The following is a 20,523-nucleotide window of genomic DNA, read 5'->3' as shown; positions in this document are numbered from 1 at the left end:
GCATCCCCAGAGTGGGGGGTCTTTTTGATTTGTAAAATTTTAAGAGATTGACCAAATGAATTGGCCAAAAAGACCATTTGTTTTAAGTCAAGTGACCAAATTCCATATCATAGTAATCCAGAGACACTTCTGGCAGAATATATGCTCAGGCCAAAGAGAGAAGTTTTTCGAAAATTTCAGAAGCCTTTAAATTGAAATAATGCCTCAGGTCTCTTTGATGGACCCCATTCTCTTGCTGTACCTCATGTAACCAGTCACATCCCCAAATTGAGGTGGGGTTGGGAAGGTGGGAGCAGAGTAGGGAGAATAGTTTCAGATAGAATCATAGGCAGATAGCTCATGACTAGAATTTTTGGAACTTCTTGGCTCTCATGTTACAAATTTTACATTTTGTAAAATACACGGAGTAGATGCAGACATCGTTCTCTTTCATATCGATGCTGTATTTTATTGAGAGCTTGAATTTGGTGTAGATTTTGGAGGCATGTTTGTTGGGAAGGAAAGGAAAACCAGAAAGCCATTTTGCAGGCATTTAATTCTTAAATTTCTCTGGCCTTTAGTATTTGCAGCGAGAGAGGGCACACGACACTTGTGTTATAATTACCATCCAAGCTTCCTTCCCTGTTACTTAGAACATGCTAGCATCATCACTATTATTCCCATTTTACAGGTGAAGAAATTGAAGTTTAGAAAGACTAAAAGGGGCCCACAAGTGTACACACTTGGCCATGACGCCTCTCTTTGTGGGGAACCCATCAGTGAAGTCATGTGTCTCATGACCTGGTTTGCTATCCATTTCTCAGTGGACTGTGCAAGAATATTGAAAATGGTCTCCATGTTTTTAATTCCCTCCCTCTTATGACATTACCAACAAGACTCATGTAAAAAATGGACCTCAGGGATTCTTTCTGATATAAAGTCTTAATCCTTCATCATAGCAACAGGTATCCATCCTGTGGATCCACAGAAGGCTTTAAGTAATATGTGTCAGGAACAGCCAAACTTGTAAGCTGACGGAGCTCTCTCTATTATTTAAAAAAATGGTAGGAAAACATAGAGCTGAGTCTTTGCTCTGTCTGGTTAGAATTATGAGTGTGGGCTTAAGGAAGTTTATTCATTTTCTCTTCTTGATTTAGCAAAGATGTATTTAGTACCTACAGCAGTAAAGAATCCTGGAGAAGGCAATGGCACCCCACTCCTGTACTCTTGCCTGGAAAATCCCATGGACGGAGGAGCCTGGTGGGCTGCAGTCCATGGGGTCACTAAGGGTCAGACCCAACTGAGCGACTTTACTTTCACTTTTCACTTTCATGCATTGGAGAAGGAAATGGCAACCCACTCCAGTGTTCTTGCCTGGAGAATCGCAGGGACAGGGGAGCCTGGTGGGCTGCCGTCTCTGGGGTCACACAGAGTCAGACACGACTGAAGCAACCTAGCAGCAGTAGCAGTAAAGAATCCACTTGCAACACAGGAGACACTGGAGATGCAGGTTCAATCCCTGGGTTGGGAAGATCTCCTGGAGTGGGAAATGGCAACCCACTCCTGTATTCTTCCCTGGAAAATTCCAATGACAGAGGAGTCTGGCAGGCTAAAGTCCATGGGGTCACAGAGAGGTGGACATGGGTGTGCATGGGTGCGCACGCATGCACACACACACATGCAAAGCAGTATTGGGTACTATGCAGTATTAGCAGGAAGAATGATTCTGCTGTCTAGAGGTTTCTGGTGAGACTATTTTTAAACATCTACACCAGAACAGCTTCCCTTGTGGCTCACCTGGTAAAGAATCCGCCTGCAATGAAGGAAACATGGATTCGATCCTTGGGTTGGGAAGTTCCCCTGGAGAAGGGAAAGGCTACCCACTTCAGTATTCTGGTCCAGAGAATTCCATGGACAGTATACTCTATGGGGTCACAAAGAGTCACCACTGAGCAACTTTCACTTTCACACCAGAACAGCAGGTACTATCATCAGAAATTATGCCATTAAACTACATCATCACTTTTGTTTTCCAGTAAATATAAGCTCAGTCAGAGAAATGATGGTCAGCTACCCACTTTGTATGTTTATGCTAAAATTGCACACATTAGCAAGGCTGATAGTAAGATTTATAGCTGGAACTTCTGAGTCAGACAGCCTAGGTTCAAACCCTACTTCTAACAGTCTTAGCTTTGCCTATTTGGGTAAGTTCTGAACTGTACTAAACATTAGCTTCCTCATTGATAAAATCAAAATAACAATAGATTCTAGGTCAGAGACGTGAAAGCTAATCAATCATATGAGATCAGGTATCTGCTGTGTTTATTACCATCGTGGCTTGTATCTGGTAGCTTAATAGGAAGAAAATAAATATAAAGTTGCATTGTTACAACATCTCCGCCCCTCGGTCTCATTTGTTCGAGATGCAGTAAGTCCTCTATATACAAATGAGTTCCGTTCTGAGAGCACATTTATAAGTTCATTTTGTTTGTAAGTCCAACAGAGTTAGTGTAGGTATCCAACTAACCCAATTGGCTATATCCTGCTGCTTTCACGTTTGCTTCCAGACATACTGTGCTTCGAATATACTGTAATACTGTACTTCTGTCGTTGGAAGAGGGTGTTTGCTATGACCAGTGCGTTCTTTTGGCAAAACTCTATTAGCCTTTGCCCTGCTTAATTCTATACTCCAAGGCCAAATTTCCCTGTTACTCCAGGTGTTTCTTGACTTCCTACTTTTGTATTCCAGTCCCCTATGATGAAAAGGACATCTTTTTGGGTTGTTAGTTCTAAAAGGTCTTGTAGGTCTTCATAGAACCATTCAACTTCAGCTTCTTCAGCATAACTGGTTGGGGCATAGGCTTGGATTACTGTGATATTGAATGGTTTGCCTTGGAAACGAACAGAGATCATTCTGCCTTAGAAAGCATCACTACGAACAAAGCGAGTGGAGGTGATGGAATTCCAGTTGAGCTATTTCAAATCCTGAAAGATGATGCTGTGAAAGTGCTGCACTCAATATGCCAGCAAATTTGGAAAACTCAGCAGTGGCCACAGGACTGGAAAAGGTCAGTTTTCATTCCAATCCCAAAGAAAGGCTATGCCAAAGAATACTCAAACTACCTCACAATTGCACTCATTTCACACGCTAGTAAAGCAATGCTCAAAATTCTCCAAGCCAGGCTTCAGCAATACATGAACCATGAACTTCCAGATGTTCAAGCTGGTTTTAGGAAAGGCAGAGGAACCAGAGATCAAATAGCCAACATCCGCTGGATCATCAAAAAAGCAAGAGAGTTCCAGAAAAACATCTACTTCTGCTTTATTGACTATGCCAAAGCCTTTGACTGTGTGGATCACAATAAACTGTGGAAAATTCTGAAAGAGATGGGAATACCAGACCACCTGACCTGCCTCTTGAGAAACCTATATGCAGGTCAGGAAGCAACAGTTAGAACTGGACATGGAACAATAGACTGGTTCCAAATAGGAAAAGGAGTACATCAAGGCTGTATATTGTCACCCTGCTTATTTAACTTATATGCAGAGTACATCATGAGAAACACTGAGCTGGAAGAAGCACAAGCTGGAATCAAGATTGCCAGGAGAAATATCAATAACCTTAGATATACAGATGACACCACCCTTATGGCAGATAGTGAAGAGCAACTAAAAAGCCTCTTGATGAAAGTGAAAGAGGAGAGTGAAAAAGTTGGCTTAAAGCTCAACATTCAGAAAACTAAGATCATGCCATCTGGTCCCATTACTTCATGGCCAATAGATGGGGAAACAGTGGAAACAATGGCTGACTATTTTTTTGAGCTCCAAAATCACTGCAGATGGTGACTGAAGCCATGAAATCAAAAGATGCTTGCTCCTTGGAAGGAAAGTTATGACCAACCTAGATAGCATATTCAAATGCAGAGACATTACTTTGCCAACAAAGGTTCGTCTAGTCAAGGCTGTGGTTTTTCCTGTGGTCATGTATGGATGTGAGAGTTGGACTGTGAAGAAGGCTGAGCGCCAAAGAATTGATGCTTTTGAACTGTGGTGTTGGAGAAGACTCTTGAGAGTCCCTTGGACTGCAAGCAGATCCAACCAGTCCATTCTAAAGGAGATCAGTCCTGGGATTTCTTTGGAAGGACTGATGCTAAAGCTGAAACTCCAATACTTTGGCCACCTCATGCGAAGAGTTGACTCATTGGAAAAGACTCTGATGCTGGGAGGGATTGGGGGCAAGAGAAGGGGACGACAGAGGATGAGATGGCTGGATGGCAATCCTGACTCGATGGACATGAGTTTGGGTAAACTCCGGGAGTTGGTGATGGACAGGGAGGCCTGGCATGCTGCGATTCATGGGGTTGCAAAGAGTCGGACACGACTGAGCGACTGAACTGAATTGAACTGAATACTATACTCTATACAGTTGTTGTGGCTGTGTCACTCAGTCATGTCTGACTTTTTATGACTCTATGGACTATAGCCCATCAGTCTTCTCTGTCCATGGGATTTTCCAGGCAAGAATACTGGAGTGGGTTGCCATTTCCTTCTCCCAGTTTCCTGACTTATGCAGATAAATCAGAAAGATCCTCAGAACCTAGTGGCAAGGACCATGTTTATCTTTTTCACCACTTTATCCTCAGAACTTGGACTAACCTGGTGGCTCAGTGTTAAAGAATCTGCCTGCCAGTGCAGGAAACCTGAGTTTGATCCCTGGATTGGGAAGATCCCCTGGAGAAGAAAATGGCAACCCACTCTAGTATTCTTGCCTGGGAAATCCCATGGACAGAGAAGCCTGGTAGGCTACAGTCCATGGGATCACAGAAGAGTTGGACACAACTTAGCAACTAAACAACAACAATCCTCAGAACTTGGCACACACCTGGCATTTAGCACTCACCCCATGAACAATTGTTGAACTGAAATTTTTAAAATGATGAATAATTGTACTTCCTTTGGGAAAATATCAAAGTTCTCATGGATTTGAGATTATTCTTTCCTATTGAAAACATGAGCCCTGAGTAGGCTTTAACTGTGATATGTAAAACCTGAGTCCCCTTCCCTCCAGAGTTAGTTTTTCTGGGATATTGAAGAAGTTTCTAAAGGTACTTAATTCCTCTATTGGCTTGAAGTATTTGATTGGAATAGGAATACAAGCAGAAGTTACCTAGCTTATAATAACACTGGAGTTATTGCCTAAGGTCCAGATCATGGTTGAATATTGGGGAATTCCTAGTCTGCCCTCCATGAAGTGTCAGTAGGAAGCAACTCTCCAAAGTCCTGCTCTATAGACTGAGTAGATTGACCCATGTCCTATGAATATTCAGAAATGCAGACACTCAAAGTCAGTTCAACAAATACTTACTTACTTTAAACTTTATGCCTCAGTTTCACTCCTATACCTCCTTCATATTCAAGAGAGGAACATCTGGTAAGTCTTTCTGAACATGGCATGGGCTGTTCTTTCCTTTCTGAAACGTGACTGACAAGCTCTTCCCTCCAGAGGAAAAATCAAAGAGCCAGGTGTTAATCTCTATAAAGCAAACAGAAGTTGGCAAAGAGTATCAAGATGTAAGTGTCCCCACATTGTTAGATATCATATGTTTGCTCTGTATTTACACTCTGCATGTAGTAGTTTATAAGCAGTGGATCTTATAGATGATGGAGAGTGAAAACACTACGTGGAGTAAGGGACAGAATGGAACTTGGATCCACCTATTTGTATAGTCAGGTTCTAGGTAGGAAAGAGCTGGCACACTCAAACTGGGTGATTAAGGGGAGTTTTGTTTTTTAAAGGAGTTTTTTTTAATATATATAGTCAAAAAAAAGGAGTAGGCAGAACTTAACTAAAGTAAAAAGCAGTGGTGTCTAGAGGATGGCAACTGAAAGAAGCTGTTAGCATCCCAGGCCTGAAGGATCAAATGGGTGTAGGGGACGGGAGGGGAGAGACAGAAAGAGAGACAGAGAAAGTGTGTGGAGCAGGCAACTTCACAGCACCTGTAGCATTTGCCAGAGAGGCAGAAGCAACTTAGATACTCATCAGTAGGGACCAAGAGAGTAAGTACCCAGACCTCAGTTTCCTTTCACCCTCTGACTTCCTGGCAGTGCCTCCCATTGGCTGCCCCTTCATTGGGAAGCCTCGGAGATGAGCACTGATCCATGTGGTCCAGTTAGGTGGACACAGAATGGGTGGGAAAGGGGAGCTGGAGGGACATACAGAAGCTGTCCGGTACGGTGTCTGCCCCCAGGTCCTCTGTCCTCCTGCATTCAACAAATCGTCTTTGCTTGGCTGCTCTGTGCCCTGCATTTTGCTTTGGAGGATACACAGATGAATATGGTGTGATCCTGCTTAGATGCATGGTCTTCAGAGACTGTGTCAACCATTTTTCACTTGCTGTTTTTTGTTTTATTATTTTTAAAATTTATTTTTATTGAAGTACAGTTGATTTACAATGTTTAAGGTATGCAGTAACTTTAGTTATATATATGTGTGTGTGTATACACGCTTCCCTGGTGGTTCAGAGGTTAAAGCGTCTGCCTGCAATGTGGGAGACTTGGGTTCGATCCCTGGGTTGGGAAGATCCCCTGGAGAAGGAAATGGCAACCCACTCCAGTATTCTTGCCTGGAGAATCCCATGGACGGAGGAGCCGGGTGGGCTACAGTCCACAGGGTTGCAAAGAGTCGGACATGACTCTCTATATGTATGCATGTATATATATATGTAGAGAGAGAGAGACCTACTCAGATTCTTTTCCATTATAGGTTATTATAAGATACTGACTATAGTTTCCTATGCCATACAGTAGGTCTCTGCTGTTTATCTATTTTATATACACTAGTGTGTATCTGTTAATCCCAAATTGCTAATTTATCCCTCCCCTCCCTTTCCCCTTTAGTAACCAGAAGTTTGTTTTCTCTGTGTTTCATTTGCAGTTTTCACTATCATTTGTGGCCCTTATGTTCCTACTATCATTTGGAGCTACATTTCCACCCAAGCATCCAAACACTCCTCGGACCTTATTCTACTATATTTCTTAGCTTTTTTTGTTTCCACACACTTCTCATCTGTGTTCAACTTCTTTTGTTTGGCAGCCTTAAACTTGGCTGAGGAAAGCTAGTAACCTAATAAATGTTCAAATGTTACTGATATTATTTTATTGCATTAGGTATTTGAAAAAGAAAAAAGATAAAGTTGGAAGAAATCACTCTTTTTCCTTCAAGAAAAAAATTTTAAAAAGAGGTCTAGAAATTTCTCCCCTGATCCTCTCTACATCCACATCAGAATAAATAAATAGCTGCATTTTACTCCTGCTAGGAGCTGTTTGCAGTCAGAGTAAGGAAGGCACAATTAAAGATTTCAAGGCTGTTCCATGAGTGGATTGGATATAAGTGCTCTCATTGCTATAGTTCAAAAGATTTGAAATTGTTTTGGGAGCTAAATGGAAGGAACTTAGCTAACACCCTGGGCCATTTATTAGTGTGGCCAGAGCAGCCTTCTTGTCTTTGATTACCTTGCTCCTCCCACGGCAGCGGAGGGAGAGATTCTCCTGGTGCTGGAATTTTCCTCTCAGTGTTTGCTAAATGCTTAGAAAGCTAGACCTCCCACTGTCTAAACTTGAAGCAAACAGGCCTGAAAGGACCCCTTCTGAGAAGCCAGATGTTTGGAAATAGAAGCTGTAAGGAAAAAGAACTGTTGCATTTGCCAAGAGGCATGTCCACCAAAAGGGAGACCAGCATTTCAGTTCAGGGAAAACAAAATCATTTGAAGTTGTCTGAAGGCCACACTCAGTTGAAAGATCAGAGTTGAAGACCTGACCATATTGGAAATTAGCATTGCTAATGATGTTTGCAGAGAATCACGGATTGTTTTCATCTATTTTATTTTCTCTATAAAAGCCCAACTTAGAGAACACTGCACTATTTTGAACAGTCTAATAATGATAAATGTTATTTTTAAGGCAGTAGTGACAATACTAATATCATTTTTCCAAAATAAAAACTATCAAACAATGGCATATTGCTTTCTTCTTGTCAGTTCCAGTGGCATGTTGGAGAGAGTGGTAGCTGACTGTCTCAGCTGTCTGCTAGAATGGAGGGAAGGGCAGTCTAAGTGGCTGGCTTTTAGGACTGTTTGTTTTCTGATGCCGGTCAGGTATGCAAAGATCCATGTGAGTCTAGAAGAATTGAACCCTGGGCACCCACGCTTCTATAGAACATCTGCTCAGAATACTTTACAGAAGGAGCTCTCCATTATCTTTGACATGGCCTCCACTTAAATCAACATAATGCAGAAGTCCACAACCTTTCAAGAAGATTCCCCATATGAGGAAGTACAAACAGTCTGTGTCCATTAATATGAGTGAATCAGTCACCTCTGTTCACCTGAAGTAAGCTCTTTTGAGAAGCAGGTTTCTTTACTCTGTGTCAACACCGAGTCGTTCTTGTGCTGATTAATCGGTCCATGCATGAGACGTTATTAAACATCTACTACGTGCCACACATTCTCTTAAACACGGAGAATATGGTGTTATGCAAAACAGACTTCCTGTTTTCTCTGAGGTTATCTCAAAGAAGAGAAGATAATCAATAATTAAACAAGTAACTAAGAACAAATCAGGCAATAAGAAGTACAAAAACCCGTATTTCACACACACACACCCCAACCCGACCATCACCACTACAACAAAAATAAAGGGCACTGTGAAAGGGAGTGAATGGGGAGACAGAAAGGATGTTTTTACATGTGGTGGTTAGGGAAAAAGGACCTTCTGGAGCAGTGGTCCCCAACCTTTTTGGTACTAGGGGCCAATTTTGTGAAGGAAAAATTTTCCATGGAGTGGGCTGGAGCGGAGATGGTTTCGAGACGATTGAAGTATATTTCATTTATTGTGCACTTTGTTTCCATTATTATCACATGAGCTCCACCGCAGATCATCGGGCACTAGATTCCGGAGGTTAGGGACTCCTGCTCTAAAGAGCGGACCGTAGAACCAACTATCCAGTGACAAGGGAAGAGAGCAGGCAGAGATCGGAGGAAAGAGTGTTCCAGGCAGAAGAAACGGCAAGCGAGAAGGCAGTAAAGGCTAGTGTGACCGAAGAGTAGGGAAGGAGAGGGTTGGAAATAGATAAAAACAAAAAGGCAGGTGGTAGCAGGTCACATCAGGATTTGAAGACACAATAAAGACTTTGAGTTTTACTTGAAGCCTATTGGACAACAAAGGAAATTCTTTTTTTTTTTTTTTTCAAATGAGTGATCTAATCTATATTCTTAGTAGCTCAATCTGGACAACATGGAGAATGATTTCATGGGATAGGAGTAAAGACAGGGAGATCAGTTAGGGATCTATCACAGTAGCCCAGCTGAGAGATAAGTGGAGGGAAGAGGTGGCAGGGAAGCCAGAGAGAGTGTTGATGTTTTATCTTGAACAAAATAGGAGGCATGGACAGCTCACCCCAGCAGCAGGATAGAATCAAACCCTTAGTCTTAGAACTTTATCTAGCCAACATTGACCCAGAAAGCCCTTTAGAGATTTCAGTGGAAACCCTTCCATTTAACTTGAGAAAACCTGAAAGATGGGTAAATGAAGGGACATACCCAGGGTCACTGGACAGGCCACTGGCAGTCCCAATACTGGGCCTTGCGTTGTCCATCTGCCACGGGTTAAATAAGGTCAAGTCCACATAGAATGGAGAGCCCAGGTTGGGGCTTTGGCAGCTTGGTAGACCTTTCTATTCCTGGGCTTCCCAGTCTCTGTGGTATGAATCCATGTGGTGGGAAGAGTTGTGGAGTCATTTCAGGTCCAGGAATCCATGTGTGGATTCCGCACACCCTGGACCCTGAGTGAATGAAAGTGTAAATGCCACAGTGTGGTATCTGTAACAGAGAGGTTAATGCCTTGGCACCTGGCATTCAACTGGCTTCAAACCGTGGCTTTATGTTATTGACTGTTGCCTTTGGACTTAATTCTTTGCATCTTGGTTTCCTCTTTTTAAACCAGAATGAAAATTGTAACTCTTCACAGTTTTGTGAGGCTCACACATGATAACCACTTACACAGAACAACAACAGAAACTTAGACTAGTTCCTGACACAAGTAAATACTTAGGAAATATTTGGCATTGAGATGTGGAAGACAAACCTTTTTTTCTTTTCCTGGAAGTAGGGTTCTTAATATTCAAAACGCTGATGAAAATGACTCACTGTCCACCCAAAGAAACTGGAAAGTGTGCTTGTGCCCCACAGGTGGGTAGCTGTAGCTGCGTGTCTTTAACTTACTGGAGCACTGCTGGTCACCAGCTGCCTGGCAGGCACTGTGGCCTTTAGCAAAGGGGCCTTATTCCTTCAGTCAGCCTTTCATTCATTAATTCCACAAATGCTTACTGAAAGCTAATGGAAATGCCAGGTGATTCTCAGTCTTTTTTTTTTTTTTTGGCTTGCGTTTTCTGTGTTCATTTGCGTAGTTTACTCCCCTGTGTGACTTCTCTTCTTGAAATGCAGTGGTTTTTCAGTTGGCAGGTAAGGTGTGGCAGTGAGGAGAGTACAGGTGGGGGTGGAATGAGCTTCCTGTCAGAATTTCAAAGGGGCCGCCTACAGGCTGAAGCTTTCTTGCGTGTCCTGGAGGGCGACCTGTGAGGAGCAGACTTATCACTGGAAGAAGTGGAGACAGGCGGCTGGAGGATGCTGAGCCCAAGTTGTACCTGAGTTGAAATACTGTAGCCATTTTTCATTTGCTCCCCACTGCCCTCCACTAACAGCTCTGTGAGGTGTAAGTGTGCCCATTTCAAGAAGGGCAAACTGAGGCTTGGAGACCTCAGATATTTCCCAAGTTACAGAACGAGACAATGGAAGACTGAGGCTGGAACCCTGACCCCTCATCAGGTTTGGTTGTCTGGTTGGTCCCCCGACCTCCTCGAGCTGTTATCGTGTGTTTGGAAGAGGAAGAACAGGAGGAAGGAGATGATGAGTGTTGTGATGCTTGTTGCCGTGCTGGTGCCATTGTGTGTGAGGCAGAGAGAGGGACCCAAGGAAAGACTCAGGACGGATTCTGAATTAATAACCACCAATGAAAAGTCTAGCCAGGTGAAGGGAGCTTCACACAAAAGATGAAGCAGAGATGCCTGGGCCAGCCTAACACTGTTCTTGTCCCCAGAGGAATCCTGAAGTAGGGAACTTGCTGGGAAAGAGGCTTGTGGATTTCTCCCTCCTTTGCTGTGGTGCAGACCCCCGAGAGGAGGGCCTCAGGAAGCTGGTGTGGAGAACATCTAACCTTTGGGAGCCTCCCCATGAATTCACTACCAATACCCCCCAATATGCTGTCTTGGGATGATGTGCACACTTTCTGGGCCAACCCCCTCCCGCAGAGGCCCATTTGTAGATAAAGCAGACCCAGGTCACACCGAAACCTTTCGAAACCTGCCAGGGAGACTTTTAAGTCACACTCCTGGGACAGAAAACCCACCAAGTCATCATTTGTCCTTTCCCCAGTAGCCAGAGCCTGAAAAGCCTGTCTTCTGGTGCCATCACCTTCCTCATTATTTAGGGTTGTGGTATGAATTTCCCAAAAAGGGATCAGGCATCACATCCAGACTTTTCCATAAAAACAGGGGCAATTTTTAAAACAAATACCTACCCATTTCCCTAATCTATGCAAATCTATTCATAAGGATTTTCTAAAACCACACTTCCCCCATGCACCCCAGACACAACAAAATCCCAGCTCCTTTTGATTTCCCAGTTTGTTTTTAAGCACTGGGTGAAGGGAGGAGGGGGCTTGCAGAGTCAAGGGGGAGCCTGTGCTCCCTGGGTGATGCAGGCGGCTTACTCAAAGCAGCCAGTCCCGCACTTGCAGTTGGGAGCAAAAAGCCAAGTGTGGGATGGTAACCACCTCCCACAAAGCAGGCAGCCTCTCACCAGAGGGAAGTATCAGGTTGCTGTACTTCGGCTGTGGGTTGTCACTGTCTAATAATATGACCGTTTTGCCATCTCTCTGCAAATAAGGCAGAAGCTGCTACCTGATTGGTATAACATCTCCCTTACCCTCCTCATTGATTTTCTCGTTCTCCTCCTTTGCTTCATAAAAAGAGGGACCAGTGGCTGGTGCTGTGGACAGAGAAGCTTGATTTTTAGTATGAGACAGCCTCTATTTTGTTTCAGGAGAGGGAAGTTGGATTATCAATTCTTTTGTAAATGTGTATGGTGATATTTGCTCCGGTAAGTTTCTATCTCTCTTGATTTACAGCTGGTTTTGTGTGTGTTTGCATAGATTTAGACTGTACAGTCACTTATCTTTCCAAATATCATTTTTTGACATCTTTAGTGATAACGTCTTTTTTTTCTCTTACTATGCTTGCTTGTATTCATCTGTTTAAACCAAAGAGCTGTGCTGTGTGGTAGTCTGATGCTTATCTTGGTTGTTCAAGAATGTGTTGGGTGTCTTTGAACATAGTAAGGAAACTATTAAAGCCAACTTATATCTGGCTTCATAAAAATGTAATGTCATTCTGCCTCCCACCAGGAGTGTTTAATGTCTTAAGTGTATTCACTGTGCCATAACCTGCCTGCATACCGTTTTAATTAAAGTTTCTTCCTTAGTGTCAGAGCAAGAATTTCTTAAACTCCATAAATAGCTGATAAATATTGTGTGCTGTGCCAAAAGGGCTATGCTGACTTCATGAGGTCTTAAACCAGAGTAGGCTGGATGAGTTTTCTCTTAAGATCAGGTACGTGCACCTTGAAAAGAACTGAATTTATGGAACGTGTTCAGATCATTACTCCAGAATTCTGTGAAAAGATCTAATGGTTGAGTGGCTGTTGCTCCTCTTCCGTCTTTCTTTGAGCTGTGTACTTGTGCCACCATCTGTCAGATGCCCAGCCCGGCTCTCCTGTTTCTATGTCTGATGCTGATCAAGAGAGAAGTTGCTGTTATTAAATTCATACCAGTGCAAATCCATGACCTGCTCACCACTGCTGGTTATGGTTTTTACAAGGCATTACCTGGTTAACTGCTTAATTGCTTTTTTTTTTTCTTTTTTCCAGAAAGTGTTAAAGGATCTGAATTCTTTGTTGTTAATTCAGAAGTCTGAGAGAAAGTCTATTAATATAATTATCCTAGACAGAGATGATAAGATGATTAAGTAATTGCTCTAATGGAAACAAACTGAGGCTTTCATCTTCTCTTTTTGTTACACAGACAACAAATCTGCATTGTCTTTTGTTCATGGTGAAATGGATTAGAGAATACATTTATAATGAAAGTTAAAGCATCATTGAATAAGAAGCAAAAGGGGTAGTTCTATTTTTCAGAGATTTTGAAAGTAAAGTTGGGAACATCATGTGTGAATAGACCTCTTAGGCATAGAATCTTTTCCATAAGAGCCATGATTCAGATCCTGAGGTTGTCTAGGAGCAGCTCATGGAAATAGTGTCTAGGAATCTGGAAATGTGGTCCTCACATCTTCTTTTGAACATTCAGCCCCTCACACACTCTTTGTAAGCTGGAATGAAACTACTCATTCTGACAAACAGATTTTTAAATTTTGGTTAATCATGTTCAGCCTCAAAAATCCTCCAATAATTTTTTTTAAAAAAAGCTATTATATATTTTTTAAAAATCCTCCAAACCCATATGAACTTACATTGCCTCTTATTGATCAAATAGGCATGTTCCTAGTGTCAACAGTGTTAGATGGCATAAATCCTCATGGGAACCAAGTGTTCCCTAGCTGATAATTTGTTGAAAAAAGAAAGCTTTAATCCTTGGGCTGTTGGCATTTAGTACTAAGTAAACTCAACAGCACTGAACATCTGTCTTCATCTTTCCAACACCCACTCCCCCAATGGATCCCTTAATATTTTTGTCATCTTTCTCTTTACGTGGCTGTCGTAACAGGTTATGTACAAAATTGTTAGGTGTAAAAAGAGTTGATTGTCCTCTGAAGCTGTTCAGTAATAGAAATGAATGCAGATGTGAGGGGGTGGCACCCTGCAGGTGAAAGCATCTTGTCCTCTAGGTTACCAGTTGACAAAAGTGTTAGGGCTCCAAGCAGGCTCACATCCACTGACAGAGGAAGAGCAATGGGGCATCTGTGTCTTGAAGACATCAAGACCTTTTGTGTGACTGAGGATTAGCACGCCTGGTCTTAAAAGCATCCCTTTGGAGAAGTCCAGAATGCCATATCCCTCCAGTAATGTTGTAATCTCTTCCAAGGAATAGAAATTTGTGCCACATTGGGAATAACAACGGGAATTTTTATTTCACTATGAGACCATTTATTCTGTTTAGCAAGATAAAGAATGCATCCGTCATTTCCATTCGGTAAGTGCCTACTGTATACCTGGCACTGTGCTAAACACTGCATGGCTTGTTTCCTTGAATCTTCACAGCCATCCCAGGATGGAGATCGTATTACCTCCCCGTTTTACAAATAAGAAAACAGAGACAGAGGGCAAGTTTGAGGCACACACACAGTGATAATGATGAAACTCAGAGCCAGGCAGACTCATTCTGGAGTCAAGCTCTTCATCGTTCCCCTCAGTCAGAGTTTCACTTCATCAGTACAATCTACAGGCAGTCTGCAGTGATTTGCAGGGGCTTACAATAACACCCCATATTTTATTAGTGCTTTTCTCTCTTTTAAAACTGCATAGCCTCCTTCTCAGGCTGTGCTTTTGTGACTACAAGCAAATTATGTATTTGTAACTGGAGAATGTGTATTGTATTTCCACTCAACTACAAAGATGTGGATGTGACGAAAGGGAGCCAGCCTAGGGAGAGCTATATGCAGTAGTAGCTAAATTAAGGTAGCTTTTAAAATTGATCATAAGAAATCCATCTCTTTGCTTTTCAATCTTTCGAACATAGAGTCAAAATAAAGATGCAATGATAACATACATATCAATACTTCAAGGCATCTGTTTGTCACTGAGGGAAAATATAAAAAGCAGTTGCTGCTGAATTGATGTATTTGTGGAGGATTTGTAGAATTCTCACCTTTTTTTAATTCACCCTCAGCATTATTTTCTTGCACTTTGTGGTCAGCTGGAAAGCACAGAGGTGGCCCTTCAGGTAGAATATTGCAAAGCATCTATACCACCTGAGTAATTAAAAAATGAAAACAGCTGCCGATAAGCATGATGAGAAGCGTGACAAAGTTGAAATTCAGAGGTCCCAGATGCGTTCTTTTGCACCTGAGCACTGAACCCCCCCCCCCCCCCCCCGCCATTTGAAATTCATTTAATCCAATAAAATTCAAATGGATCTTTTGGGAGGAAAATGCAACTGACATAGAATCAATATGTTTGAGATTTCTCCCCCACTGGCAGTTTTCAGGCTAGAGGCAGGGCACACCTTTCATAAGGTGAACCTGTGAAATGCTGCATTTTTTCCCACAATGAGAGAGATTGTGATTGATGAAAATGTTGCTAGGAGAGAGAGAACTGAGCTTAGGACACTTTTGCTCTGTTTCACCCAAAACCAGAGGGATCTAAAAACACAAGCAAACAAATAAACAGAAACAACCCATCACAAACTGGGAGGATTAAAAGTCCAGTTTTGAAGTGTTGACACGATATTGACTTCTTGGTCAATATGGACTGCCGCATCTACTAGTGTTAGCTTTTGAGTTATTTCTAGTGAATTAAGAGTTCAGAGTAAAGTGCCCAATAAAATGTTTCCAGAATGACTGTTATTTTTGTCAGAGGCAAGGTTAGTAACTATCAATTCTCTATTACCTCTTTCCCTTGCTCTTGAAAAATAATAATTGTGTGGTTAATCAGGGTGTTGTATTATAGCCAGTGAGGAAAAAGAAATTTAAATCAACCTGTTGTTTCCAACAGCATTTATGGGTTTTAAATATATGAACAATCATCACATGAGCACTTTTAAAAACATAATGTTGTTTTCATCCACAGTGTTTATCAGATATAAGCTTACCCCTTCACACTAAACTTAGAGACAGTTTTATTAAGTGTTATCATATGTCAGTCTTCATCTACAAGATAGATGTTTCTTCCCAGAGGTGACCAAATCCAATATAAATCACATAGAGATTGTATTTCATCTTACCTACATTCCCTTCTGCCTTTTCTTTGGCCGTGGATGTGTGTACTTAATCATGTTGATCCTTAAGAGCTTAAAAACGATCTATTAAGTATGGAGGAAGCATCTGGTGTTAAGACATAATGTGTTGGATGAGGCTTGAATTTGTCATCAAACATTCTAAGCTAGTGTACAAACAGAGCTGGTGGTCCTGTTCCATACTTGTCTAAGAAAATGGAATCAGGGAGAATTTTGAGCCTGAAAGGAGCACATGAACTATTCTCTCTTTCAGAAGAAGCTCTTGGTCATTGGTGTGCCTTTAAATCTTTAAAAGACTAAGGTTGAATTGAAAATGGAAACACCTCAGTCTCTCTACTCTGCAGACTAATGGATCTGCATAATTAATTTATTTTACAGTGATCATTTTTTAACACAGATTCTAGCCAAAAGTCTTAATGGGAAATGGTTCCTGGGCAACTTCAAACACATTCTCCTATGGCTTCTGGAAAGCTTATTCCCAGCACAGGGCAGTCAGTTCACTAGGGAGATCTGGGTTGGCCAATATAAGTGTGTAATCATGTCATTAGGGTTTTTGGGGGGGACTGGCAGGTTGGGGGTAAAAAGTTTCTATTGATAGTCACCATGTGACTTCCTCAGCCCTGCTTACAGAATGTTTAAATCCTCCCAAAGTACCACACATTGTCTCCATGTAGGCTTTCTGGCAAAGACATGACAAATATTTTAGGCTTGTTTTATTTCTGGTAAAACATGGCCTTAAGAACATTCATGCCCAATATAGATTATTATTGTGAGCACTGTTTAAGTCGCCATGTTAACGGCCACATCTCAATGATGAACCTATATATCTTTATCTAGTTTTGGATAAGGGAGGAAAAGGGATATAATTTTTCAAAACCTATGACCTTCAATTTGCCTTCCTATGAAATTGAATGGTTGAGACCAAAAATATTTTTTTTAGTTGAGGGCAGATTTGAAGGAAGGCTTGGAGTGTGACTTCATCAGGCTATTCTTACATTCAGCCAATATTTAAGGATGCCTGCCACATGCCAGGAACCCTGCTAGGCATGGGAGATACAGTGATGAACAGATAGACAAAATATCTGCGCTCCTAGAACTAAATGCCTTCATTTTCCATTTTCTCATCTAAACCTAGTTTCTCTTTCATGGCCAGGATGTGTCTTTCTAAAAGCATAATTGAACTGTTCTGGGAAGACATTTGCAGGAAAGATGTGCTTTTGGTCCTATGTGTTCGGGCTCGGTGAAGGAATGACAGTGAATGTGTTTCTTTACTGATGTGACGACTGTCCAGCTGAAAGGGAGTGCTCTGAAGAGGGTGGTTGGGGAAGCATTATTTATAGCTCCCAGGTATCCTCAGATTTGATAGGCTATTCTTACTCTTACCTGACTTTGGAAGAGAAAAGAAAAGCTCTGACAGAAAAGAAAAGTAAAGAAGCTAGAGGAGTAGACAGAGAAGGTGCCTAGAGGATATAAGATTTTCACTGGCAGTATGAATTAGTTCTGTCTGGCATTATCAAGTTCTCTGTGGGTGTTCATTCGCATGTTCATTCATTCAGAAAACATGTATATATATATTGGGTGTCTACTTTATGCCAAGTACAGCTCTAGATGCTAGAACACAGGAATACATAGATACACTAGCTTCTAAAACTCATGCAGGATTTCTCAACTTTGACACTATTAACATTTTTGACCCAGATAATTCATTGATGTTGTATGTATGTATGGCTGTTGTATGTATTACAGGGTATTTAGCTATATCCCTTGCCTCTACGCACTAGATGTCAGTAGCCAGCTGCCCCCCAACACACCACCAAGTTTGTGAGAACCAAACATCTCCAGGCAATGCCAAGTGACTCTTAAAAGAAACTGAGTACTCACCACCAGTTTTGATGGAATCTTCCCTGAACATACCTACTTTTCACTGCCTGGTTTACTCTAAGATTCTTAAGTGGTTTCCCCCAAATACTCTGTGCAACTTGTCTAACAAAGATAAGTAAGGCATCTCTAAGTCTTTCTTTTTACTACTATATTCCTTTTTTCTGTATAACACTTTACCACTATGCTGACTTGCCTTACATTGTCTTATTGAATTTCAGAAATCACCAAAAGAGGAAATGGAAAATATCATAACCTTTTAATAGATGAACAAATGGACATTAAAATCATTTTATGCCCAAATGCTTGCAACTGATAATGGACAGAACCTAGATTCACACTCAGATGTCCTGACTCAAAAATCTAGAGTTTTTCTACAAAATTATATTGATAAAATTTAGTGAGAAAATAAAGGTAGGTATGTCTAAAGCACACAGGTCCTCTTTGAGGTTGTTTGGGAAATAATGGCAGTGTAGCAGCAGATGGAAGTCCACAGGCTTACTTCTTACTATTTGTTAACTGGGTGGTTTTGCCCTCAGTGCACATAGTGAATAGCAGCCTCCCTTCCTCATCCTCATCCTCAGTTGCCCAAGGAGCATGGAGTGATACATGGCAAAAGCCACAGGAAGCCTTAGAGATCAGTCTAGCAGAGTGGTTGGAGGATAGGTTTTGAAGTCAGATATACCTACTTTGCGGAGAAGGCAATGGCACCCCACTCCAGTACTCTTGCCTGGAAAATCCTATGGACGGAGGAGTCTGGTAGGCTGCAGTCCACGGGGTCGCTGAGGGTCAGACATGACTGAGCGAGTTCACTTTCACTTTTCACTTTCATGCATTGGAGAAGGAAATGGCAACCCACTGCAGTGTTCTTGCCTGGAGAATCCCAGGGACGGGGGAGCCTGTTGGGCTGCCGTCTCTGGGGTCGCACAGAGTCGGACACGACTAAAGTGACTTAGCAGCAGCAGTAGCAGCAGCATACCTACTTTATGAGTCAGCATCCCAGCAGGAAGAGATGACATCCTCAAACCATCTGACAGTGACAGTAAAATATTAAACCTTAATTTCTTTAAGTCAGAAAATTGAAGCCCTGCAAGGTGAGTTGCGTTTCTCCAGGCCCGATGGTGAATTCAGTGCAGAAAGGTGTTAACAGCAGAGCTCAGTTGTTCTTCCAGCCCAGTGAGCTGAAGAATCATTTCAGATGCAGAAAGGCCAGTTTATGGACCTGGTACATATGAGAAATATATGTGTTCTGAGTTATTACCAAATGTCTGGATGCCTGAGATTGGACCCCAGTTTTTTATTAATTAGGTATACCCAAGAATTTGGGGGGTTAGTTTAACTGTATTTCAGCCTCTTTAGAGGCTACAGGAAACATTGAGCTCCTGAATGGATCTAAAAAGCGTCATAGACATGGAGAGCACATCAAAGACAGGTAGTAGGTTGCAGTGGTGCTCTTCACATTTACTCATGAGCTTGGATCGATGTAGGGCTTTCACAGATGAGGGAACCTGGGCCCACATCCTTGCTCATCTGATGACTAACTGTTAAAAGATATCTGTCACTAGTGAGACCCTTGTCACTTTTGCCAAGATAAAAGGCATTCCAAGCATATTGCCGTAGTAAAATGCCCATCAGGAAAGTTGTCTTCTGCCTACATTGTCTTAAAGAATTGAACTTCAAAGGAGAGGAAGTATTATAGATCCAAATCTTGGCTCTGCCACTTACAAGTATGCTTGGTCTTAGACAATTCATTAGCCTTCCCGGAGCCTCAGTTCTCTTCATCTGTGAAATGGGAATAATAGGTCCCTTCTCCAGAGTTCTGGAGAGGATCGCTTTCATATATGCTGTGAGAAAACCCTTTTGAGACCACACAGACTAGACAATAGTATCATTGTTTCCTTCCCTCTCTAATCAAAGTCTGCTGTGCTGCCAGTTTTCACTTGGTGCCCTTGATGAGTGCAAGAGGTGAGGGGGGATGTTTTCCCCAGTCTACCAAGAAAATGACTGCAGTAATGGGATGGGTCTAAAGTAGCCTAGAAATGGTTTCCTGGGTAATTCCATCTCAAGGGGAGATTTATGTTCCTATTATAAATTGCAGAGACAGAGTATCTTCAGTGAAGAATAACCATAATAAAACCAAATGCAATATGGATAAAGCAATTCCCTATGATCAGCTCAGCTCAAAGAATTCTTTTGTATTTCCCTTTCTACTTCCTCGAAACCCTTTCCCTGCCATCTGTTCAGGCATAACCCATTCATTGTGAGAAGTTGGAAAAAGGGGGGTTCACACAACCTCTGACCTAGTAATTGTGTGGCCTTAACCCTCTCCTCCCTCCACATGATCCCAAAAGTCCCTTGGACAAACTGCCAGATCCCAGTTTTTTCCTCTGTGAAGGTAAAAGTTCAGGAAAGCCTCTTGCTGCCTTCTCTGAGTTTCTCATTGGCCCCTGTTGTATGAAGTTCAAAGGCTTCTCATTTGTCGTATTTTATTTCATGAAAAAAAATGTTATTGGAGTATAGTTGCTTTACAATGTGTGTTAGTTTCTGCTGTATAGCAAAGTGATTCAGCTATACATATACATATATCCC

The 20,523-nt window shown here is 41.9% G+C and overlaps 1 protein-coding gene across 3 annotated transcripts in view; it reads left to right on the top strand.

Moving 5' to 3' along the window:
* Positions 1 to 20,523, top strand: part of SYNPR (synaptoporin) — a 300,699-nt gene that overhangs the window by 110,892 nt on the left and 169,284 nt on the right. Inside the window, 1 exon segment of one of the 3 annotated variants that reach the window (NM_001046506.1) lies at positions 12,081 to 12,191. The exons of the other annotated variants lie outside the window; for them this stretch is intronic. Coding sequence (NP_001039971.1) covers positions 12,168 to 12,191 — 24 coding nt within the window. The 5' untranslated portion in view covers positions 12,081 to 12,167. 3 annotated transcript variants of the gene reach the window in all.

This window comes from Bos taurus, chromosome 22 (assembly GCF_002263795.3).
Source record: "Bos taurus isolate L1 Dominette 01449 registration number 42190680 breed Hereford chromosome 22, ARS-UCD2.0, whole genome shotgun sequence".
NCBI classification, from domain to species: Eukaryota; Metazoa; Chordata; class Mammalia; order Artiodactyla; family Bovidae; genus Bos; species Bos taurus.
This window is presented reverse-complemented; position numbering and strand designations above follow the sequence as displayed.